This window comes from Pollicipes pollicipes, unplaced genomic scaffold (genome assembly GCF_011947565.3).
Source record: "Pollicipes pollicipes isolate AB1234 unplaced genomic scaffold, Ppol_2.1 Scaffold_4295;HRSCAF=5057_pilon_pilon_pilon, whole genome shotgun sequence".
Lineage (NCBI taxonomy): Eukaryota > Metazoa > Arthropoda > Thecostraca > Pollicipedomorpha > Pollicipedidae > Pollicipes > Pollicipes pollicipes.
In genome coordinates, this window is record NW_023596461.1 from 26,874,249 (window position 1) to 26,896,844 (window position 22,596).

General features: G+C 51.3%; 1 protein-coding gene across 1 annotated transcript in view; it reads right to left on the bottom strand.

The window, feature by feature from the left end:
• LOC119096804 (insulin-like growth factor 2 mRNA-binding protein 2) overlaps positions 1-3,710 on the bottom strand; it is a gene marked incomplete at its 3' end in the record, with an annotated part of 31,619 nt that extends 27,909 nt beyond the window's left edge. The window contains exon 1 of the mRNA XM_037219748.1: positions 3,401-3,710. Within this exon, the coding sequence (XP_037075643.1) occupies positions 3,401-3,575 (175 nt within the window). The remainder of the gene's footprint in view (positions 1-3,400) is intronic.
• Between the last annotated feature and the right edge of the window lie 18,886 nt (positions 3,711-22,596).

Below are 22,596 nucleotides of genomic sequence, written 5' to 3' on the forward strand. Positions count from 1 at the left end.
AGTGTTGCGGCATGACTTTAAAACATCACTAATTTCTTCTTCATTTAGTGAGCAGTTGCTAAAATATGCACCCCTGAATCAACTTACATATTTCCGGTAGGGGCGGGCTTCGCCCTTCTTTAGATCAAGGAACAAAGTACTCACAAAATACCGTCATATCATAAGTAGTGCCAGGAACTTAAGACATACCTATGTGATTTTCCCAATTGTCCATCTAACAAGCACTTGCCGCGCTTGTCAGACTGACACCATGTACCCGCGTGATGTACTGCTACCCGTAACAGCCAGAGTGCACACGGGCAGTGAGAGCACACCACGCGGCTGTATGGGACCTGCCCCGTCGGCCAGCTCGCAGTGCGGCGCCCGGGTCAGACCCTGCGGCATGGGACCCGTCCCGCCTGCCAGCTCGCAGTGCGGCGCCCGGGTCAGACCCTGCGGCGGTAGAGCCGATTGAGCCTCTCGGACCGGTCACGTGACCGCCGCGGGCATTAGGGCCGAGTAGGGCGACCCTCCAACCTCACCACCGTGAGCCCCGATCCCTGGAAAATGTCTTTTGTCCGGCTACATTCGGCATGTGTTTCCCAGGTGTGATCAACTCACCGCGGAAGTTCGCCGCGGCGCTAGCAGCATAAGTTTTCAAACAAAGACTGTACGGAGTACGCGCCGTTTTTGACACTATTTAGAAGAAAGAGCTCATCAGCTAACTTTATTTCGGAGCCAATAGGACACTCAGCTGTCGTTCTTATCTGCTGGGTGTTTCTGGAAGTTTACTACATGGATGTTTGCTAAGCTACTGAACGACACTACTGAGAGAGAGAGTACTGGGTTACTTAGCTACTGCGACCGCCGCAGAAAGCTCAATCGGTCAGAGAGCGTGCTCTGCCACCAACCCGAGGTGGAACGGGTTGGTTCGGATCGCTTGGGCGCTCACCATTTATTCCTGACTGCGATGGCTTATGGCTGGTGGCAGCGGCCACTCAAGGTCACATAAGGTCCAAGGGCACATGAAGCTTTCGCTACACAATTATGTCGTTTTACCCGAGTTCCACGATGAAAGGGAGGTTTGAGGGTTGATACAGGCACTGCTTAGTGCCAATTCTGTTCATAAAGATGAAGTTATCTAAATTTTCAGGACTTAGTTCCTTTAAGAAAGGAATAAAGTACATGCACACATATAGCCGACGCCGCAGCCGTAACTAACATGTTCAACTGGAAGAGCTTATAGCGACTGCTATTAATGTACAAAGTTCTCTTGCTTGGAACGACCTAATCCACCACTTACAGACGCAAATAAAGGTGGCCGGCGGTAATAGACAATGCGGTGGGTTATTCAACTGCACTGAGAGAGGTGATGATCAATGGGTGCATTTGCTGCAGCTGGCTCCCGATGTGGCCGAAGAAACTGAATAATATTAATTAAAAGGAAAGACATATCAAAATCCGGCACGCATCTCGTAATCATTACCTCACTCATCAATGCACCTAACTCACGTGGCCTTCAGAATAGTGGCCTCGCACCGCTTAAGACACAGCCCGTGGAATATTTGCAAAACCTGTGATATTCGCATAATGGTCCACGACACTTATGCAGGGGTCCAATCTCCATAGAAATGGTCGTTTCTGGAAGGCCCTACGTGCTGAAGCGGCAACATTTGCAACACCAAAGGGCGCACCAGCACCATCACACCGTAGTAATCTGATCACTGGTCGATGTGGTTAACTGAAAACGCCATTTTAACCACAAAAGTCAGCAAACTGGGAATAGCATTTTACTTCTTCAGCTAACTTTCTTTACCCAAAATCTCACACTTCCAAAGTAAGATGGCCGAAAAAAGCACTCACATGCCTTAAGTAGAATTTACACACAGGCAGCGGGTTGTCACTCTTCGGTATGTAGGCATTAAGCCAAGGTTACGCCCTGTTACATCATGTTAAAATATTCGGTGATAACTAAAACGTGAGACAGATCCAAAAAGGCGAAGTGGTCATTTTAATTCAAAACAGTCTGTCGATCACAAAAACTTGCACAGTGCGTAGGTCAATGTACGTTTTCAGCGATCTTTCTTTGCACAACGTATAGGAATTTAACCCATGGGTGCCAAACATCAGCATCCGGGATATTTGAGTTTCGAACATCTGCCTTGTTTTCCGCGATAGTCCTTTACTTCTGCTAGAACTTCTGCATTCCGGGCAGACATATGACGGCACGGGGTTCGCTGTGATTAAACTTTATTGAGCACTTAATTTGTAAGTAAAATGGTAATCATAGGGACAAGAGTATGGTGATACGGGCTGATATGGCCTCAAGGAGAGAAACTTAGGTAAGTTCCTTCCAATCCATGGCTGTAACCGTTGAAAGGGCTACGGGGGTCCTTCATTAATTTTGCCATAGATGCCTTTTGCCCCTATATTGAGAGCGGGGGTCTGTTTCTTCGGGTCTTCCCGTTACGAGTGTTTCGGGTCACGTGACCTCACTCAGATCCCAAATAGTTCCAATAGCCAGGTCTGGGCATGCTTATCCGAAAGTCCTCGTGCTCTGTAGGCGCGATGCTGGATCTTGATATAATTGTGGGAAGGTGTCCATGGAGTTCAGCAAAAGAACGTGACGAAACACCAGCAGGCCTAAATGCAAGGTCTGCCATAAATTACGCAAGAACCTTGCATTCCACGGTTTACAGCCCGGCTGAGAACAATGAACAACTCCGGGCGTAGGCAATAACAGATATGTAGTTTCCTTTTCATTTGGGAAACCTTCAGCCTCTCCTAACTTCAAGAGAGTGGGCCAAATCTGGGGAAACCCTGTTTGTTCGCATATTTCGGGGTACGTTGGGCCATTATTCACCGCTCTATCCCCTCCCCAAATCATTTTGTCAAACTGCGTCGCTGGACACCAATGTTGCAAGGAACAAACGCTGGCAAGAAGAATTCGGGGGATTGCGATGGCAAGGGTATGAAAAGGTAGGACAGCGGTGTCCTGGTATTCAACAGCCCAAGTGAAAAACAGCATTCGCCAAGAGAGGGTGAGCGTTACATGGGACGGAACTTAAAAAGACATGTAACTGCTCCCTCAATAATTTCTTGTTGAACCAGTTCTGATGCCGACGCCCAATCCAAGGTCACGGAATCGCTCATTGGCTAAAAGGGTTGAAAGCCGCGAACCGGGCGCGGTCCTTTGAAAATACAGCAAAGATCAAGCACGACATTTATTGCAATACGCATGCATTCCTGATGCCTGATTAATAACATTTCCCCTCATTTGGATTTCGTTAAGCAGCCATCTTGGTTCATGAGCAAAGAAACGGTTGGCCGGCCGGCCGGCGAGCCAGACGCCGGGCCGTAATGTGCGACGCCACAAGTTGCTGTTGCGGCCAAACGGTCAGAGGGAAATGCAGGTACTCACCGTTAAGTTTGTCGATCGACCGATCCGCAACACTTTGGTCTGCACAGTCCACAAACGCATAACCACCACGCTTCACCAACACGCCAGTGCAATTTAGCCCGTGATCCTGAAATAGCTGACGAAGATTCGGTTCCGTGGCATCCGCCGGCAGGTTTCCGACGTAGAGCTTGCTCATGCTTGTCAGTCAAGTTTGATTTATTGCGTTTTTGAGAAGACGTGGATGGAAAAGACAATAGACCGGGCTATGGAAGGGTGAGGAGTGGTGTTGGAGGCGAACGCGCCCCCTGCTAACCTCCTCTCGCTCGCGACGCTTATCCAGGAATGGAAGCGTTTTTTCACGGCCAGAGCGTCCGCGAAGCTGATTGGCTGCCGCTAAGTCACGTGACATCCACGTTACCCGCCTTTGGTTTCGCCGGTCTGCGTTCAGCGCTGATGCTGGCGGTGCAGTTGTTTCGATGCTGTGTGAGGTAATGTTGATGCGGGGGCCAGGAGGCATGGGGATTTAGGATAGGTAGTGAGGAGCGACACGCAGATTATTTCTGGATAGGCCTTTATGTTTCAACGTTCATCTAAGAGTGGGGAACCACGGACCGCTGGCATGGTCGTAAGAACGTTTCAAAAAGTGAGGTGGGAGCAAGCTCAGGGAATACTTCAGGAAATTGTCTGGAAGCAAGCCCGATGACTGAAGGCGGGGGATAGAGATGGATGTCGTTATCGCTCTTTATTCAAATACAGTGACTGCCATGCTAGATATGCATCTAGAACTGTTTCTCACTTGTGCACAATCTTGCCTTTTGGACTCATGTATCATTCGGCAAATAAGGCTATACAGCTTCCCAAGATGATTCTTCCATCTCAATATTTCAGCATTGTCTTTCCTGGGGAGGCGAAATTCCCCTAGCGGGTGGGCATTTTGGGTTATTGAGGAGACATCTGCCTCAAGGGGTGTCAATTTTTGTAAATTATTGAGGGAGCCGGACCAAAGGCCCGACAATCTACCCCTCATTTCTTTCTAACTGGATTTGGCTCACTTTAATCTAGGCAGTATAGAATTCATGCAGGTCTGGATCCAGGGATCAGGCACTGGACGCACGCGTCTCTTCTGACCGGCACGTGAAGGCGTCCCTTCAGAGGCCTCATGTCGCCGATGGCTCCCCTCTATGACGTTCATGGGAGGCGGCACGCATTTTGATTGCAGGTGATGGTAAGTCATGTTAGTCAGGAAGGACTTGGTCAGTTGATATTCCAGGACTTTTCACGTTAACCCCACAAACCATTGCGTGTCTTATGGCGCTGGCGCTAGGTGCGTGAAATTGATTATGTCGTTTATCCACTCAGCTGCTACGATTTTTATCTTGTGGTGAGAGCAGCCACGACTTTTTGTTATCAGAGTGGTACGAGATGCCACTACGCAGAAAGGTCAAAGAAGATAATATTTGTGTTATGCTAATCCTTCACCCAAGTTTTTCAAGTAACTTGTCCAGTGCATTAGCGAGGAACATTATTCACATAGATAAGACAGTGGTACTAGCCTTATTCCTCGGAGAAAAAACGAGAATGGAGATGTAGTTGGGTTGATATTTCGGCAAGAAGCCTTTACCCAACATGCCCAACTATATCTCCGTTCTCCTTGCTTTTCTCAGAGGAACGAGGCTAATAGCACTGTCTTATCTACGTTTTTTGTAGTATTCCAGCCACAATCGTCGGTGGGCCAAGCCAACATTGGGGGGGGGGGGGAGGAGGGGGCAACTCAACATTGGGGGAGGCATGATCCTCAGAAAAGGCTACGAATCGGCACCTGTGTCTACCTCTACAGGGTAGATGCCAAAATACGGCCTGGGCATAGGCTGGTGAGAATTTTGAAAGTGAAGCGATGGCTCATAGTGCGACAGATTTTTCATGGCCCTTTTTTCGCCGGCTGTTTTTTTCACGAGATAAGGCTTGCCGCAGCATTTTAGGTGGAAACAAATTTGGAAGCTTGAAACTGCCAAAAACGACGTGACAAAGGCCACAAAACCGGAGATTCTCCATTAAGAACTAAGCCACATCATGAAGGCCGTTCTATCATATAGTCCTTATCTGGGCACTGCTCCCGTCTGCCGTCGTTGGCCACTGCCCTGGTCCGGCTGTCTCCCGCGTGACTGACCGCGAACTGATCGTATGGCCGGTTTGCTGCATATTTTTGGATCAGCATTACTACTAATTGGTATGTGAAACATATGCTGAGCATCTGCAACAGTGTCTTTTCCCTACTTATCCTCCCTTATACCACACCACCGCAGAAAAAAAACTTCCAGGAAGCTACCTGCCTTCGTCATGAATTGCTCCAACGGGTATTTCATTGCCTATCACTCAACGTAAGCGACTTAATCCGCTTTTGTGCATAGGCAGGGGCGTATCCAGAGTTTTGCCAAGGATAACACGGGGTTGAAAAAGTCCCTCTTATGGTGACCCCCCCCCCCCTAAAAATATAGCTTACTTGTTAACAAGGGACACGGTTTTCTTCGTTTTACCATTAGTTTTACCTGTAATCAGATCAGAAGCCAAAAGCTACCGTGAGTTCAATTTTGTTTGTGTTTTGAACTAATTAAACTGCAGAAAGTAGGCGTTAAACGACCGGATTAGATCACCGGCGCCCTTAACTTACAATGGCTTAGTAGACTCCTTCCAAACCGATAGAATTTTGAAACTTTGTCATAATTTTTTAACTGGGTTCTACAGACATTAGGGACATCACAAAGGTAAATTGTAGATCAATATGTCTGGTCGAAATTTGAAGATGTGAATTTAATTGTAGATCGAGTGGTCAAAAATGTGCATTAACCTGGCCAGGCCATACTTTTCTGAAATTGTTCAACATGCAGTCAGAATTGATTAGTGATACAATTTTTGTAACGTGTTTTTTCTTACCATGCGCGCTCGTACATCTTGCAACAAAAACCTCGGCACCAGCCATTGCAGCCTCCATGGGCCGCGGAACGTTAGCTCAGTGGCTTGCTTTTAGGCGTGGCCCACTGGTGGACGAAAATTATTATGCTTCTGAAAATACTCCCTTTAAACGCTTAAATCGCTAAGTGATACAAGATATGTGACGCAATTTTGAGCATGCGCGTGCGCAAATCTTAGTCACAAAAACCTCGACGCCAGGCGTTACGGTCTCCGTAGGTTGTGCAGTGTCGGCCAGTACCTTATATTGAACTGTGGCCAACGAGTGGACGAAAATGGTGACGCTCCTGAAAGAAGTACCTTTAAACGCTTCAGGACATTAAATGTTACACTGAGACGGAAGCCTGAGCGTATATTTCACGCATGCCATTTGTAGACTGATGATAGGAACGGATTGGCCCTTGAAGCACCACAAAGTATTTGTTTCACTAATCCATTCGGATTAATGAACGTTCTCAAACAAACATGGGATGGCCTCGTTCCTTTCTTCTTTTTTATACTCATCTCGACCCACTGTATTCAGCAATAATAAGACCCCCACCCTACTCAACAATAATGAAACCCCTTATTTCCTTCCGGGCAAGGGGCCCTTTGAGTAGAGCACCGGGAGCACATTACTGGTTCCGGTCAAGGTCTGAAAGGCCATTGTATCCTATCGCGAAGTGTCCTCTGGCTGTCATTTTGGCGACATGGAGCGGATTTCTTGGCCGATCTGGAGGCTATTAGAGGGATACCTTGTATGGCATTGCTCCCTCCCTGACGCGGGAGGCCTTCTGACCCGCGCATTCGGCCCTGGATCAGCACAGAAACCCTCATTGACGCAACAACATCCCTGATCGCAGCAGGGGGTTCAATGATGGCCGCATAGACTCCAGTCGGGGGCGGATCTAGCCCGGAGTTCTTTGTTTTTTTTTTGGGGGGGGGGGGGCAACCGTTCGTCGCCAGCTGGCTGGTGTGGGATCCGAGGTCCAGTGCATGGTGCCTCTCGCGAGTACCTAGTAGGGATACCATTCAAAACCGAAAAAAGCACCGAAATGTTTTTGAATCTGAAACAGAAGTTAAAACAAAACGGTTAAAACAGTTAAAGTTAAAACTGACCGTAAGTAGACGAAACTTGTATTAAGTTCTGGGAATGTTTTTTAGGGGGGGGGGCAAAACATACTCTCAAAGGTTTTGGGGGGCCGTGGGCCCCGTGCCCCCTCCCCCCTCCCCCTCCAGGATCCGCCTATGACTCCAGTTCCATTTTTTCTGAGTTCTTCGGAGATATTGAAAGTGAGTTGGAGAGGCGGGAAGGGGGCTTAACAGTGACCAAACCTGCCCCCAATAGCCGGCAACAAGTAAGTTTCTCCCCGGGATTTGCCACTTTCTTCCTAACGTTGTATGACTGAAACCTAGTTCGGGGGGAGGCGAAGCCCAAGTTGAGAAGGGGCTGAAATTACTCGAACTGGGTGGGAAACTACTCTCTGCACCCGAGGTTTACAAATGTTACAGCCTGTTTTAAAATGCATGGCACGGGATGCATCCAAGGCGGCGGTGCCCTAGCGGAAAATATGAGCAGTTACACCACCATTCCCGCCCTAAATATAACGCCCCATACGTATGTAAACGTTTCCCATGCAACGTTATATTTAATCTAATGAACTGACTTGGTGGTACTAAAAAACCAAGACAATGATGGCAGTTCAGTGGCGTAGCCGAAAGACGAGTTATGGAGGTCATGCCCCTCCCCCTTTCCCCCACCTCCTAAAGTCCCGAGGTATATATATACATATATATATATATATATATATATATATATATATATATATATATGTGTGTGTGTGTGTGTGTGTGTGTGTGTGTGTGTGTGTGTGTGTGTGTGTGTGTGTGTGTGTGTGTGTGTGTGTGTGTGTGTGTGTGTGCATGTGTGTGTGTGTGTGTGTGTGTGTGTGTGTGTGTGTGTGTGTGTGTGTGTGTGTGTGTGTGTGTGTGTGTGTGTGTGTGTGTGTGTGTGTGTGTGTGTGTGTGTGTGTGTGTGTGTGTGTGTGTGTGTGTGTGATATGTATGCATATATATGATAATACAAGCATCCCCCTATCGCCGTATCCCCTATGCATGTCCCCCACCTCGCGTGCAGTTTTGGTCTGGTCACGTAGGCGATAATATGGCTTCCTGGTCAGTGTGCCCCAAGGCTGATATGACCCACGGGACGACAGTAGCATGTACTTGTTTACATTTGGTTGGCTTGACGCCTTTCCAGAGAGGCGTGGTGCTTAGCGCCGAGGCCACTCTCATTTCGCAGATCTCCACGTTGTCACCTGGCAAAGTCTTACGAAATTCAGCAACTGAAATCAGTCCATGCTATAATTTTAGTAGTAAAAGCACCACGATTAATAAACCAAAATACTTTTGAGAATATTACTAAGCTATTACTCCTGTTCATGCCCGCTCTGCAGTACTTAGTGATCTTTGGGTTGCGTCAAATCCTGTACGCTTTTGACCGAACCCTGCAAACCCGGTCTGAAGGAGCTTGTTTGAGTGTTCGGAATAAAGAACTTATCCTGGATTGGACTTATCAACCAACGTACCAAATACTGCTTTCATGCGTCACCAGTTTGGCATAAGACCACCAATATCACATTGAATTATGTACTCCCAGGCTGCCGCTACGTCGGTCAGTCAATTGCAACTGCTGCTGCTGCGCTGTCGGCTTGCATCGCATTTCCAAGGTCACCCGTGGGAGGTAGACTGCTATATCTTGAGACGGCTTTTACCTTCAATGGTGGTGCTACACTTCTCTCCTTACGAGTATCATCTGATCCTCTGACATCATCATCTGATCCTCCTCGTCCGTCGGCATCATGCGACCCACCGACTGGCAGCAGCCCGTAGATAAACAATACACTTTTCACCAAAATGGTCGCCTTTTCTCACTATAAAAGAAATACCTTAAAATGACTGCATATGCACTTCGACCATGGACCCCCTCCGCCGATTCAGTCCTATGTAATAGAGCGGGAAGTCTGTTTGAGTGTTCTGTCGTTTGGCCGCTAATAACTCCGAGAAGCTTTGGCGGTAAACCCCGAAACCTTGTATTTGCTGACACAGTGCGAGGAGTGGCAGGCCTGTGTAGCACCTTCGTCCAAATAACGACACTATGCATAGTGCGGCGAGAGCAAACTTCCCACTCCGGGTCATCACAAGGTAAAGCGATTCACTGCGAGCGACACCGCGGCACTGAGTCCTCCCTTTTCCGAGTGCCGCGGTTTTACTGGTCCATAATCCATACCATTGAGTAGAGGAAGAAATAGGTTATACAGTGTTATCCATGTGATGGAATGCGAATTCACGCGCGAAATTTGCTGTGAAATAACCCATTCGCAATGAAAGACAGTAGGTTCCAAGGCAACTTTATACGGTCGGCTACACGTCATTCGGAGCTTGTCAGAACAGCGAAAAAAAAATGGTGACCCTCGCACACTAATCGATTGCCGGCATGCCAGTTCCAGGGGGACGAATAGAGTGAAACCAGAATATTAGGAATGCAGCTTTCGGTAAGGCAAGAAACGTGTTTAACTCCCTGGTTTTTCGGAGTTTTGAGCTCTAATGCTGCAAATGGCTAACCTGTTCATGATATCAGGAGGTACTGGCTAAACAACGTTATCAAGCAGATACAGCGCAGACGTGACATTGACAGATACATTTCAAGCATATAGATGACGCTTTGAAACAAGCATTGGCATTCGTGATCATGACCAGTGTTTCCAACATCCAGCTTTATCAATGCATATGCCAAAGATTTCTTGATAACATCGTTTAACCAGTACTAACGTCGATGATTTACCTTAAGAACTCACGATATATGTAGCGACAAAGCAGCCGCAATGTTGACAGTGTCGTTGGGCCTCATTCCAGGTGGCCAGTTTGCACCGGCCCATCTCCACATAAGTCGACAGCATTTGTTGCAATGCTAAATTGAATTGTTGTATCACTTAGACAACTTCCACAGAGGCGATGGCTTCGTCACACACTCCGTTATAGCATCAGATTGAACGATTTCCCTAGAAATTACCTTCGCTGACAGTCAGACCTGATTTTGGCCTGCCATAGGTTAGCAGCCTTACAATGTACATCCAAATTTACCAAAAAGAGCGGCTATTCAATTACCCACAGCTATGCAAAGTTTGGAGCTGTGTCACCGCGCTCTTCAGAAATTGTTCCGGAGAAATCTTCGGGGGTTGAATTAACCTCCTCACCCGAGTGCGTGTTAATGAGCAATATGAGGCTGGTGTGTTTCCTGCACTTAACACGCTTCTGTTTGCCCCTAATTGCTTTTGACTTTGAACGTCTGATGGTATTGCTGAAGAGAGATTGTAAAACTGCATCACTTCCGCAATGAAATGCACTCGATAAACCGGTAATTCTTTAGAACGGGTCCAAATATCCCATACAAATGCGGCGACGAATGCCTGCAGCGCAAGTCCAAGCAGGTTTCGATTTCAAATCGTTGCTTCGTAATGTGAGATAATCCGGACGTGGGCTTCACGTGCAAAACGGGCGGATGCCAGGCACCCTGGATGTAATGACTCGCTGCACACTGTTCGCACGTAAATATGTCTTTCAACGTTCGCATCGCAAATTGCATCCAGAACCAGCGCATCTTGACGATTTGAAGAAGTGAGACGAGCAGTACCAAATTACAAGATTTACATGCTTACAACACTTCCTTTCCATTGCAAATGAACTGCTCTTCGTGGAATTGCAGCATTTCAATCTCGAGGATGTAGCATGCGCTCGGGTCTGCGCCTTAATTACACGGCAACCAAGCATCCTATGAATCCCTGATAATCGTTTTGTACAAACGTACATTCACAGCAATAGCGTTGCTCCCAAGCCTTCAAACGCCAGGGAGTGGCGGTTATCCTTCCTTCTCCGAGCCGTGCCGGTGACGTCCCCACCCAACAAGCCCCCAACTGGCCAGCGCACAGGTGCACTCGCCGGCAGCGTCATCTACGGCGGTGGCTGACCTGCCGGCAGTGCGACCAGCCAGATAACACAGGGCCTTGTCAGATAAGACAGCTCGGCGGCGTACGGTGCGCCGGTCAGCCGAGGAACGTGTCAGCACTTGACCCGCCTGACAAAGGAGGCCAGGCAGACAATGGAAACACACGGACACTGACGGGAAACTGAGACATGTTTCATGGCACGACCGGTCTCTGTTGGCTGCTTTCAATGTTGTACTCACATACGCTTCGATGAGCCTGCATTGCTGAGACGGTCATTTCCCCTTCCGAGACATGTCCCTAATCACCCCTAGCCATCAGTCATGACTTCATCGCTGGAGCCAAATCATTGTTTACAGCGAGCACGGATAAGTTGAACAAAGGTGAAATAGTACTGCGGAAGACTGTAAAGAAATACGGACGGGCGGGGGGGGGGGAGGTAGGTAGGCGTAGTCGTTGAGGAGGGGGGGGGGGGGAGCCGTGACCGATACGCAGTCAGCTGGACTTCGGAGTTTCCTCCTGTCGAGTCGTGACCAGCGTCCGAGCACACGCCAGAGCGTGACACATCTGTCGTGCACGCGAGTTTAGGGCGGCTTCGTCCGTTTTGCAACTCTGCAATGAGCATAATGGAGCTGTCCCCCGATGCATGGAGTGAGTTTCTGCATCCGCATTGTTTCATTCCCAATGACGTTGGCTTGAAAATTACAGGGAGATTGAAATGTCGCGCGAAATGCATTGACGGGAGCGCGACGCAAAAAACATCGTAAATGCTCGCGAGGAAGCTGGCAAGAGTCTGAGATATCACAATTTGTTCCAGGACCAATCAACAGTCTCCCTTCCGCCGGCAACCGCACCATTGGTTTTGCGTGTCTATCTTTCCCACACGCATCTATTTTAGGGTCTGTCAGAGCAACACCGATTCAACGACGCACTCTACAATTTTTGACTTTCCTTCTAGTAATAAAGTTGCGAAAGAGCTGTATATCTACCGCTGCTCTGTGCACAGGCACATGGTCCAGGCAAACAAAAAACGCATGCTTGTTTCATCACCTCAGTCCTTTCAAAAGAACAGGTGACGTAGGAGGGCAGGGCAGACCGGGCTGAGCAGGGGCGCGGTCAGGATTTTCTTAAAGGATGGGCCTGAGCTAGGCCAGTACGCATCACACCGCTTTTCAAATTTCTGTCGGCAGTCAGCTTTGGTGGAACATGAAAAATCTGGGCCTGAGTCGGACCCCTGAAGACCTCCTCCGGCTGCAACCCTGATGCCGAACATCGCAGCGTTCTGCTGCCGACCGAAATTTTACGATTGGTTGGTGGGATCAGGGCTCGCGCAACAAGCGCTGCTTATAGTAGTCGTTTACCTCAGCAGTCCACCCAATCAAAATGTTCGAACTAGATCTTTAAGAAGTCGAAAATTCCCAACATGTAGCACCGAATATCCACCTAATTATCCACAAACACTCGGTACAAATTCCAACGTAGCACATCCTCCAGCCTCACCCGCACGCTCCCCATACTGCCAGGGTATCCTCGGTTGCTCAGGGGCTTTTCATATTGGGTACTGTTTTTTGTGTTCGCTTTTATTTATTAATCTATTTATTTTTTGGTTTCTTCCACTCACTCTGAGGGCCCTGCGCTCTTGCTTGGGCCCATATAGGTCAACGCACCGAGGCACTCGATGCGTGGGGATGCTTTGCATCGGTATGAGGAGGGGGGGGGGGGGGGGGGGAGCTCTTAACATTCGGTCTCATTCGCGAAGTATCCTACACTCTTGTCGGACTCCTTTCTACTAACCTGCCCGGGCACTCTTGATCACGCAAGTGCCCATCACATTTATATTTACATTTATTCTATTGAATTTACATCCACGTCGCGTTTTGCTACGCCTAGCCACGCAGGAAAAATGAGCACGGACACAGAGAAATACACGGATATGCACAGGTGAAGGCAGTTTCAGTCAGTTAGTCAGCAATTTCAATTGCCAATACCCGGCGCGGGGGGGGGAGGGGGGGGGGGGGGGACGCGAACGGCCGCCGAGGGCAGTCGGTTCCACGCAGCCGCAGTGGCGCGGCACGTGTCTGCCGCTTGGTGGCGGTCGGTCGGATGCACGGCAGATGAAGAGAGCCGACGCCGCCCGAAACAGCCCGAGTTTGGCGTTGGGAAGACTCGATACGCGTCTTGAGCAGAGCACGCACCGCGCTGGGGGATTAGGGCACGTGCAGTGCCCTGTGCACATGCATTCCGCCCCGGTGGTATCCATGATCCGCCACCAAGCCAGCCGAGTTTTCCAGCGATCACAACTGACCAAAACAGATGAAACGTGATCGCTGCGGCGGACACCGCTCACTAGCCTGGCTGCCAAACCCATCACTCTTTGCACTTTTGCCTAGATGACACCCGGCCGCTCCAACACTGGTGGACAGGCAGTTGGAGATTTGGGGATAACGTAGATTTTGACAAGGAGCTTCGGAACCTCAGGAGTGAAGTGGTGTCACATTTGTAACAGGGATACGACGATTGCATTACAGCCCAAATAAGTGAGGAGATGTGTGGTCACCAAATGAGGCTGTGGTCGAGGAGTACACCCAATACCTTTATTAAAGATGATGAATGAAAATCTGTTCTAGACGTGTAATAGGAAAGTTGCCGGATTTTTGATGGAGGGTTTGGTGCCGATCAGCATAAAGTCCGCCTGTTTGACGTTCATGTTAAATTTTTTGACTGATACCATTTTCGCAAGCTTCGAATGGACTTCTCGATACGGGTTTTAAGATTGAACAGACCGACGACATTAGGGGTTGGTGGAGTCAAGCAGATGGGTGTCATCGGCGTAGGATAGTAGGCGACCGTGGGTAGGAAGGTGGATAGGTAGCACATTGGTCTTGGACACTTCATATTTACGCGCGGGACCCTACGCTGTTGTCGGGGCCCCTTAACGCTCACCTGCCAAGGCGCTCTGAATAGCTCAAGGCCATTACTTCGTGACTATTGGTCTTCGGTTATTCCTGTTTGCTCTGAGGATGCTGGGCTCTGGCCAGAGCCCTACATACTAATCTGACGGGACACTCCCGACCGTCCAGGGGCCCACCTCATTGGTTTCGGCCTCTTCTCGTGTGGTTGGGGGACCTTTCACTGCTGACGGGACCTTCTTTATTGGCCGGCAGCGACACCCTCGATCGCTCGATCTCTCAGGTGCCGTTGCTATTGGCTCGAGTTTTCCACTGTATGGCAGGTCTCACGCTGTTGACGGGGACCTGCATGTTCATCAGCCGAGGAAAATGGACGCGGTCCATGTATGTACATCCGCGTCACGGACAGTTTTCTAGGACTCCGTACAGGAAGATGCTTCCGCGTATAACGTATAACAGAGATAAGGATTTTAAGTTGAATGGTCGAAATGCCGAGGATCTTTTTCAGCGGGCTTGAGCTCCAATAATGCCGCCCCGCCATGTTGCGCATCCACCCACCTTGACGAAATCCTAGATCCGCCACTGATCATGCATGCCATCTTTTGATATGATCACCGAGAAGTAAATGTTGGACACCTTCCCTGCTATCACATTACTTTGAATCAAGACGATGCGAGCACTTAACTGTTCCCAATGACCAATAACCATGCGGAGTCCGACCTTGCTCAACGCAGCGCCTTCAATTTTTGTTCTGTTCAGGCGGCAATGCAACAAATCCCCAGCTAATACTGCTGTTGGTGCATCCGCATCTACTTTTCACTCATTCTCTCCATGTCCTTCTCCACAGCCGGCGGCAGTCAGAGGCAACCGACCATTTTGCATCGATCACCCTTGTGTGATAGCTTGCAACGTTGCAGCGCGCCGGGCGCTGATTGGTCGAGCGCTCATGAGGCACTGTGTGATTGGGCACGCGACAGCCAAGCGCGTGCCGTTCATGGCGTCAGCTGTCGCTTCCACCCGGCCGCCTGGTCACGGCTAGGATTGAATCCACGGCTGCGGTCATGGTGTCTACAGCAGGGGCTGCCGCAGCCGCGGAGCATTATTGAAGGCACTCATCGACGCGCCCGCGACTTCCTCAACGGTCCACAACGTCAGCAGAGTGGCGCAGGCGCTGCCTACAGGGACAGAGATGTGGGCGATCGGCGCCATGGTGGTCAGAGTTGGGTGCGAGATGTTTGAAGCTTGGCTTGTGCCTGCCGTTGTGAAGTCAGTTTTTAGTTCTTGAATTCACGGACAAGCCTAGCAGAAGCGCTTTCGATCGGTGAGCCTGACATCCGCCCCTTGCACTGCCTTGTTATCACTCCGCGATCCTAACATGACACTATTGCCCGCCCACCAACCTGCTGACCTGACACGTCACCTCAACCACTGACCTAACATTACGCCCATCCACTGACGTGACGTCATAACCTGCCAACTGACGTGACGTCTTATACTCTCCACTGACGTTGAAGTCATACCCTATCTACAGGCATGACGTCATATCATGTCCACTGACCTAACATCACACATGTACACTGACGTGATGTCATACCATGTAAGCTGACGTGACAGCATGCCATGTCCACTGAAGTGACGTCATGCCCTGCTTACTGAGTTGGCATCAAGCCTTGCACGCCGACCTCAAATTGCGCCCCATCTACTATTGTGACACCTCACGTCTATCGACTAAACACTCATGACATGCACCACGTTCCTACTAATTTAGTGTAGCACCTCAACTTGAAATGAATTTGTGATTAGGGGATTGAATGTCCGTGCCGTGTATCGCACGCCACGTTGTATCCTGGGTGGGTCCTAAACTGCGAGAAAACTTAAGGCTCAACTGGTCTGATGCAAGCCGCTGCCCCGTCTGGCAGCCAAGTTAATGCATCTGCGACCACTACACTCATTGCCGACTTGTGATATTCTCAGCAAGAAGAGTCGTAGTTTTTTGATTGAGCTGCACACATTGCTTGACATCTGCATGTTTGATCGGTGCCCTTTTTACATTCAATTAACGTGAAAAGACCTTTCAAGAGATAACATTTCCAAAGTGGGAAAAGCGTCTGAGGAACACGTGTTGTACCGAAGTCCAGATCTCCGCCACGTAGCATCGTGGCGACACGAGTCGAACAGGCACTGGCAGAGGGGAAAACAGAAGATCGACTTGGCAAGTCAGCACTCGGCAAGAAAGCGTGGTGAATTTGCTCTGAGACGAACCTAGAGTACGGGACGCGGTGATGGCTGGGCCTTGAGTACGGGACGCGGTGATGGCTGGGCCTTGAGTACGAGACGCGGTGGTGGCTGGGCAGGACCGGAGGACCGGACAAATGCCAGCCAGAGGGCCCTGCGTGCTGATCAGGGGCCTACTGAGTTGATAAGAGCCCATATTTCGGTCAGACGCCACCAGTAACGCACAGCCGGCTCCGTGGCGGCATGGGCCTGAGGGTCCATTTCCCAAGCAGGGACAAAAGCGGAGCCAGCGATTTACCCGGGGTCCCACAGCGCCTAACAGCAGCCCTGAGTCGGCCAGAGGCAGTGTTCGAGGAGGCCTGAAGAACCTGAAAGGGCCCACTTGGTCCGACGATCAAGAGTCCCGTTGGAGGGTTTAAGGGCATAACGGGCTGGTTGGAGTCTTATCTAGTTGCCCGGCCTGCGAAGATGGATCCTCAAGAAACAGCCAGAAGGCTCTTTGTGCCGATTAGTAACCCCCTGCGTTGATATAGGCCAGTACGTCGGTCAGGTACCACCGTACCATATAATTGGCCCCTTGTTGGCATGGGCCTGAGGACCCACTTCTCAATCAGCTATAACGCCGGGCCCAGTGATTTACCCTGGTCGGGGGATTTGTATCTGTTAGGGGAACACAGCGCCTAACAGAAGGCCCTGTGCTCGCAAGGACTCCGAGCCGGCCAAGGGACGTGTTTGATGAGGCCCGAAGAAAGGCTCGGAAGGCCCACCGGATCCGACCATCAAAGGCTCGATTGGAGTTCGCAACGGCCCGAAAGGACTGGCTGTAGGTCACATAAAGAATCGCGGCCCATAGCGTCGCGGCCTGAAATATCAGTCAGAGGTCCTCTTGCACCGTTTGAGGAACGCCTGAGACAATGCAGATGTCTAAGTCGGTCGGAGACCACGAACACTATACAGTCGGCTCCATGTCCGTCTGAGTCCTTGAGACTCATTTTCCAGGCAGAGACGAGGCCGGAATCCGCGATTTGCAATGTTCGGAGTCACGGACACAATGAGGGGCTCCTGTGTCGGTTAGTGGTGACAGTGCAGAACAGGAGCCATGTGGTAGCAATTGGCCCCGAGTCGGAGCGGTGTTTGAGGGGGCCCAAAGGGGGACTGAAGGGTCTCTCAAGGCCAAACATCAAGGACCCGATGGGATAGCTGAAAGGTCCAAACGGCTGGCTGCAGGTCTCATTAAGGACCCCCGCCCAAAGGGCCATGATCTAAAATTTCAGTCAGATGATGTCTTGCACCGATAGGGACCCCTGAAACAGAGCGATCCTCAATTTCGGCCAGAGATCACGAACAACGGACAGTCGGCTTCGTGTTGGTCTGAGCTCTGGTGGCCCATTTTCCAAGCAGGGACCAGGCCAGGCCCGTAATTTACTTCGGTAGGGCTCCTGTATCGTTCAGGCGCCCACAGTGCCTAACAGGGCATTCTGTGTCGGCAAGGTATTCTCGCATCGGTCAGGGGAAGATTTTTCACGTTGGTCGAGGCCCTCTGACAATTAAAGAAAACGAGACATTATGAGGAGTACTCATAATGAGGCAATATAAGAGTTCTGTGCCAGTCAGGGCCCCCACTACCGAACGGTGGGCCCTCCAACGCTTTTCCAGCATGGGCTCGTTAAGCCCAGCTGGAATCTTTGCGCCAATTATTTGACCACCTGCGGTAAGCCGTGATATTGTTGCGTTAATGATGGTTCATGCGCCGATCCGGCACCAACTGCGCAGGTCAGAAGGCCTCCCGCATCAGGGAGCAGATCAATGTGATGTCCGTTCCCAGCTCCGGCCGGTCAGGCACCTCTGTCGAGCCCGTTCCCAGCTCCGGCCGGTCAGGCACCTCTGTCGAGCCCGTTCCCAGCTCCGGCCGGTCAGGCACCTCCGCCGAGCTCGCTCCCAGCTAAGGCTGGTCAGGCACTTTTGTCGAGCCCGTTCCCAGCTCCGGCCGGTCAGGCACCTCCGCCGAGCTCGCTCCCAGCTAAGGCTGGTCAGGCACTTCTGCCGAGCCCGCTCCCAGCTCCGGCCGGTCAGGCACCTCTGTCGAGCCCGTTCCCAGCTAAAACCGGTCAGGCACTTTTGTCGAGCCCGTTCCCAGCTCCGGACGGTCAGGCACCTCTGTCGAGCTCCGCACCGTTCCCAGGCACCGTTCCCAGCTCCGGTCCGCGTGGCGTCGGTTGCCGCCTCGCCGCTGCGGTCTGCTGCCGTTTTTACCTCGGTTTTTGCCGGCAGCGGCGGCCCTAGCGCGACGCCCTCCTGCGAGCCACCACCGCGGCTCGGCGCGGCCTTGGGTGCGGTGGAAGAGGCACAGCGGCGCGCCCAGCGAAGACGCCGGGAATGCCACCGACGTCCAGCGCCATCACGAAGATCGCCCGCCCCACCAATCGATGCTGTGTGTTGCGTCGCCGTTGTGCTGTGGTTCACCAGCGAATGCATTGCTGTAAATGCAGTCGGCTGGGAGGGGACGGCACGTGTTCAGGTCGTGGATGGAGATGAGCGGACACTCATGGTCTCATGGTTAGGAGCGAGGTCGTGGAAGAAACAGGGCCTTACGCCATCTAACTGGAGATTTGGCTGCTTTGTTGACTCAGCACGGTCAATAACACCAAAGTTTTACCATTGTATCACCGGGTCGCAACATCAAGACATTTTCAGGAAAAACAGAGTAAGAATTCTCTCATTATATTTCGTAAGCATTAAATGTAAGCATTTTCATCAAACGGCAAGTTTCTAAAGCGTTGCAACATTTTCACCATTCCATCTATCCATTCAATTTACATAGTGAAGTTTTCAGGCTGCAAAAAGCTAAAGAACGCCTGTCGGGAACGCGTCGAGATCTCGACAGCGGATGACGCGGCGATATGAAGCTAATTCTGACGGAGGAGAGAGCAGACAATCTTGTCGACAGTCGTGCCGGCGCCAGTGTGTGCCGGTGTGCTCAGATTCTCTAAAGCGGCGGTCTCCACCGACTTCCCGATAGGTACCATCGGCATGCCCAGGCGTGACCACCGCTGTGCTCGGTGTACTCCGGAGCCCCGTCACCTTTTCGGCAGATGGTCGATTGTTATAGTCTATAGTCCGTTTTTTAGTCTGTTTTTGTGATTTGATGATACCAAACGGCACTCAAACAGCAGTGAGCCCACAGCAACAGCGAACGCGCTGTTTAGGTCAGTGACGTCTATGTCTCCATGGTAATAATTACGGCTGTCATGCCCTGCATTGTTCCGCCCCTCAGTGTTGCTGCTCATAGTTTGATGGATCTGGTGTCGGTAGTCATAGAAAGCCTTTACGTATCTAAAAATTACCATTTTTCAGCGTGTCAGGTGTGGCGTCGTACCCTTCCTTTGTAAAGAGCACATTTCCCAAAAGCAAATCACGCGCCGAGACCCTCGGCGCCGCGGCGTTGGCGGTGCGTTTACGTTCCCCATCATCCATTTGGTGAAGTGTGGCTGGAGTAGTGACGGCCTAAGGGCTACTAGAAATAGGGTTATATATGTTATGTTATATGTTTATATATGCTATTTATGTTCATACGTTTTTTAACACCATCCGCTGTTTCTGGTGCCTACCAATAACCATAATGTAAGAGCTGCCCTGCGAACGCATAACGCTCCTGTATGATTGGAGTTGCAGATGAGACGAAACAGCATATTTAACATGATCTGTGTCATTGCCTACTCGTTCTCACAGACGTCAACGTGGTATCCCCACTCAACGCGAACAGATCGACTACCTAATTTAAAATCCCGGAAGTTTTGAGATTCATCACAGCACTCGACCAGATATTTCTGAATATCATAATATATATCATATGATATAATATATATCATGATGAATATCATAAATATCATACTGCCTTCGTCCTAGCTCGCCACGTAAGTCGGCGGCAAGGTTGCAAAGGACACGTCAGCCTTAACGAGAACAGCAGTTGGTCACGCCATTTGCCCTGATATGTTCCCTAGCGATAGCGGTATATCGGGCATCGATGGCGCAGGCGGCTCAGCACGTGTCTGTGGCAACAGGCCGGTGATTCCAGCATTCCGACTGGACGTCCTCCCCCGTACACCCCACCTCCCCACGACAGACAGAACGCAATGCCACACTCTGTGCGTGTATTTATACATGGGCCGGTCCGACCCGAGTGCTATTTACAAAATCCGCGTCCGTCTCCAGCGGCCGCTCACGCATGATTGTCAAACGACGGCATCATGTACACCAGCTCTGACTCGCCTCGCGTACTTTGTACTTCAGAGTATATATACCACGAGATAACCGACAATGGCGCGTACACGAGCGCGCGCTCCCTCGGGGCCGCCGGGCCGAGGCCGGCCGACCCAGCAGCCTCTAAGCAACCTCTCCGCGCCACGCGCCGTCCCGAACTATGAAAGACCTTTGGCCAGCCCTCCGGCGGCCGCCGGCGCTGCGTGCGCGCGCCGATATGTGGGAATTGGTGAGCGCCGCGCAGGTGCGCTGGGCTGCTGTGCGCGCCGGCCGCCCTCCGCGTAACGCCACGTGTGATACAGCACATACCGCACGGCCACAGGCAAATCAACCGCAGCCTATGGAGAATACATCACATCGACACGAATAAATTATGCCAACTCAACCAAAAACATAGGTAATCTGCGGTACTGTAAAACAAGTACATTTGGTAAAGCGTCCGTCCCACGTTCGGTAATCAGCCAGCATGGTTGGTATCACAAACGAAAAACGACCGCTGGAAAACCAGCCCCGGTCGCTCACATTCGATCACACCGTGTCGCCGGTCCCGTGCCGCCCTGCGGCGAGCGAGCCGGCGCCAGCGCCCGCGGGCCCCTTCCTACGGGCCCGCGCCGGCGCTAGCACGTCATGTTGAACCTGTCTCGCTTCAGGAGCGCCTCAACATCTCGGTCGAGCCGCACCAGGCGCGCCGGCCCCGCCGACAGCTCCCAGCCGCTCAGCGACTGGCAGACCAGCTCCGCCGTGTCCTCGGCGCCCAGCTCGAGCACGTGCAGGTCGGGCTGGTCGCGCAACAGCGCCTCCTCGTCGCACGCCAAGTGGCGCGCCAGCGCCGGCAGCGACACGTAGCGGACGCCGGGCGCGGGCTGAGCGTCGTTCAGCCGCCGGTAGATGGCGGGCAGCGGCGTGGCCGACACGTCAAACGTCAGGTTAGAGTCCTCGGCCCGCGGTGAGAACGGCGGCGCCCCGTCGTCCAGGTGGAGTCCGCTGGGACACGGCTCTGCGGGCGTGACAGTTCCCGTCAGGCAGACGGCAGACACGGCCGAAACGCTCCACCGAAGAAAGGGATCGTCACTGTTCCAATATTCAGCCACTTGGGTGACAGGAATGTCCATACTTTTCCATCCTTGGAGCTCACTGCCTATCGCCCCTGTCCTTGTTCAAAGTCAGCCAATCAACATCGAGTGTGTCATTGGGGCTTAACAACGCACTCAGCTTTTGAGGCTATATGGCGTCACCTGCCTCTCACCATGTCAGGAAGGCGGGCGCCGCGGGGAATCGAACCGCGCACCTATGGTTGGTTTCCTATTGGTATCTATTGGTATGGTTTCCCAGGCGGGCAGTGGTTAACGAAGACGCGTTAACCAGTACACTACCAGCACCCCTCATCAGCATCGAGCCGGGTGACGGTCAACACAGTATCTAGGCGCCTCAGGCTAGACAAATGGTCCCAGCAGGTCAGACGTCTGGGTTCTGGTCAAAGGGCACCAGATAAGCGCCAACGATTAGCGTGCAGAGGACGCCGGACAACAAGAACTGGTGACTTGAATTGATATTTACATCCTGGATACCCTACTGGATGAATTTTGGAGCGCTGGAGTTCCTTGTAAACGAACGTCGGTAGAATGCACATGTGACCACAATTACGCACCAGCTCCCTTTCACCACAAAGTCTAACGCTAACTTTAAGCACTAGCAATCAAAGGCATGATCAGCCTCACTACGAGGCACAGGAGACACCGCCTCTTCACCATGACCTCAAGCCAGCTGGCAGACTACGGCACGAGTCTCCCACTCGAACGACGGCGGGACCAGCACCAGCACCCCGCAGCCGCCACCCACCCAGGGTGCGGCAGGCTGCCAGCCT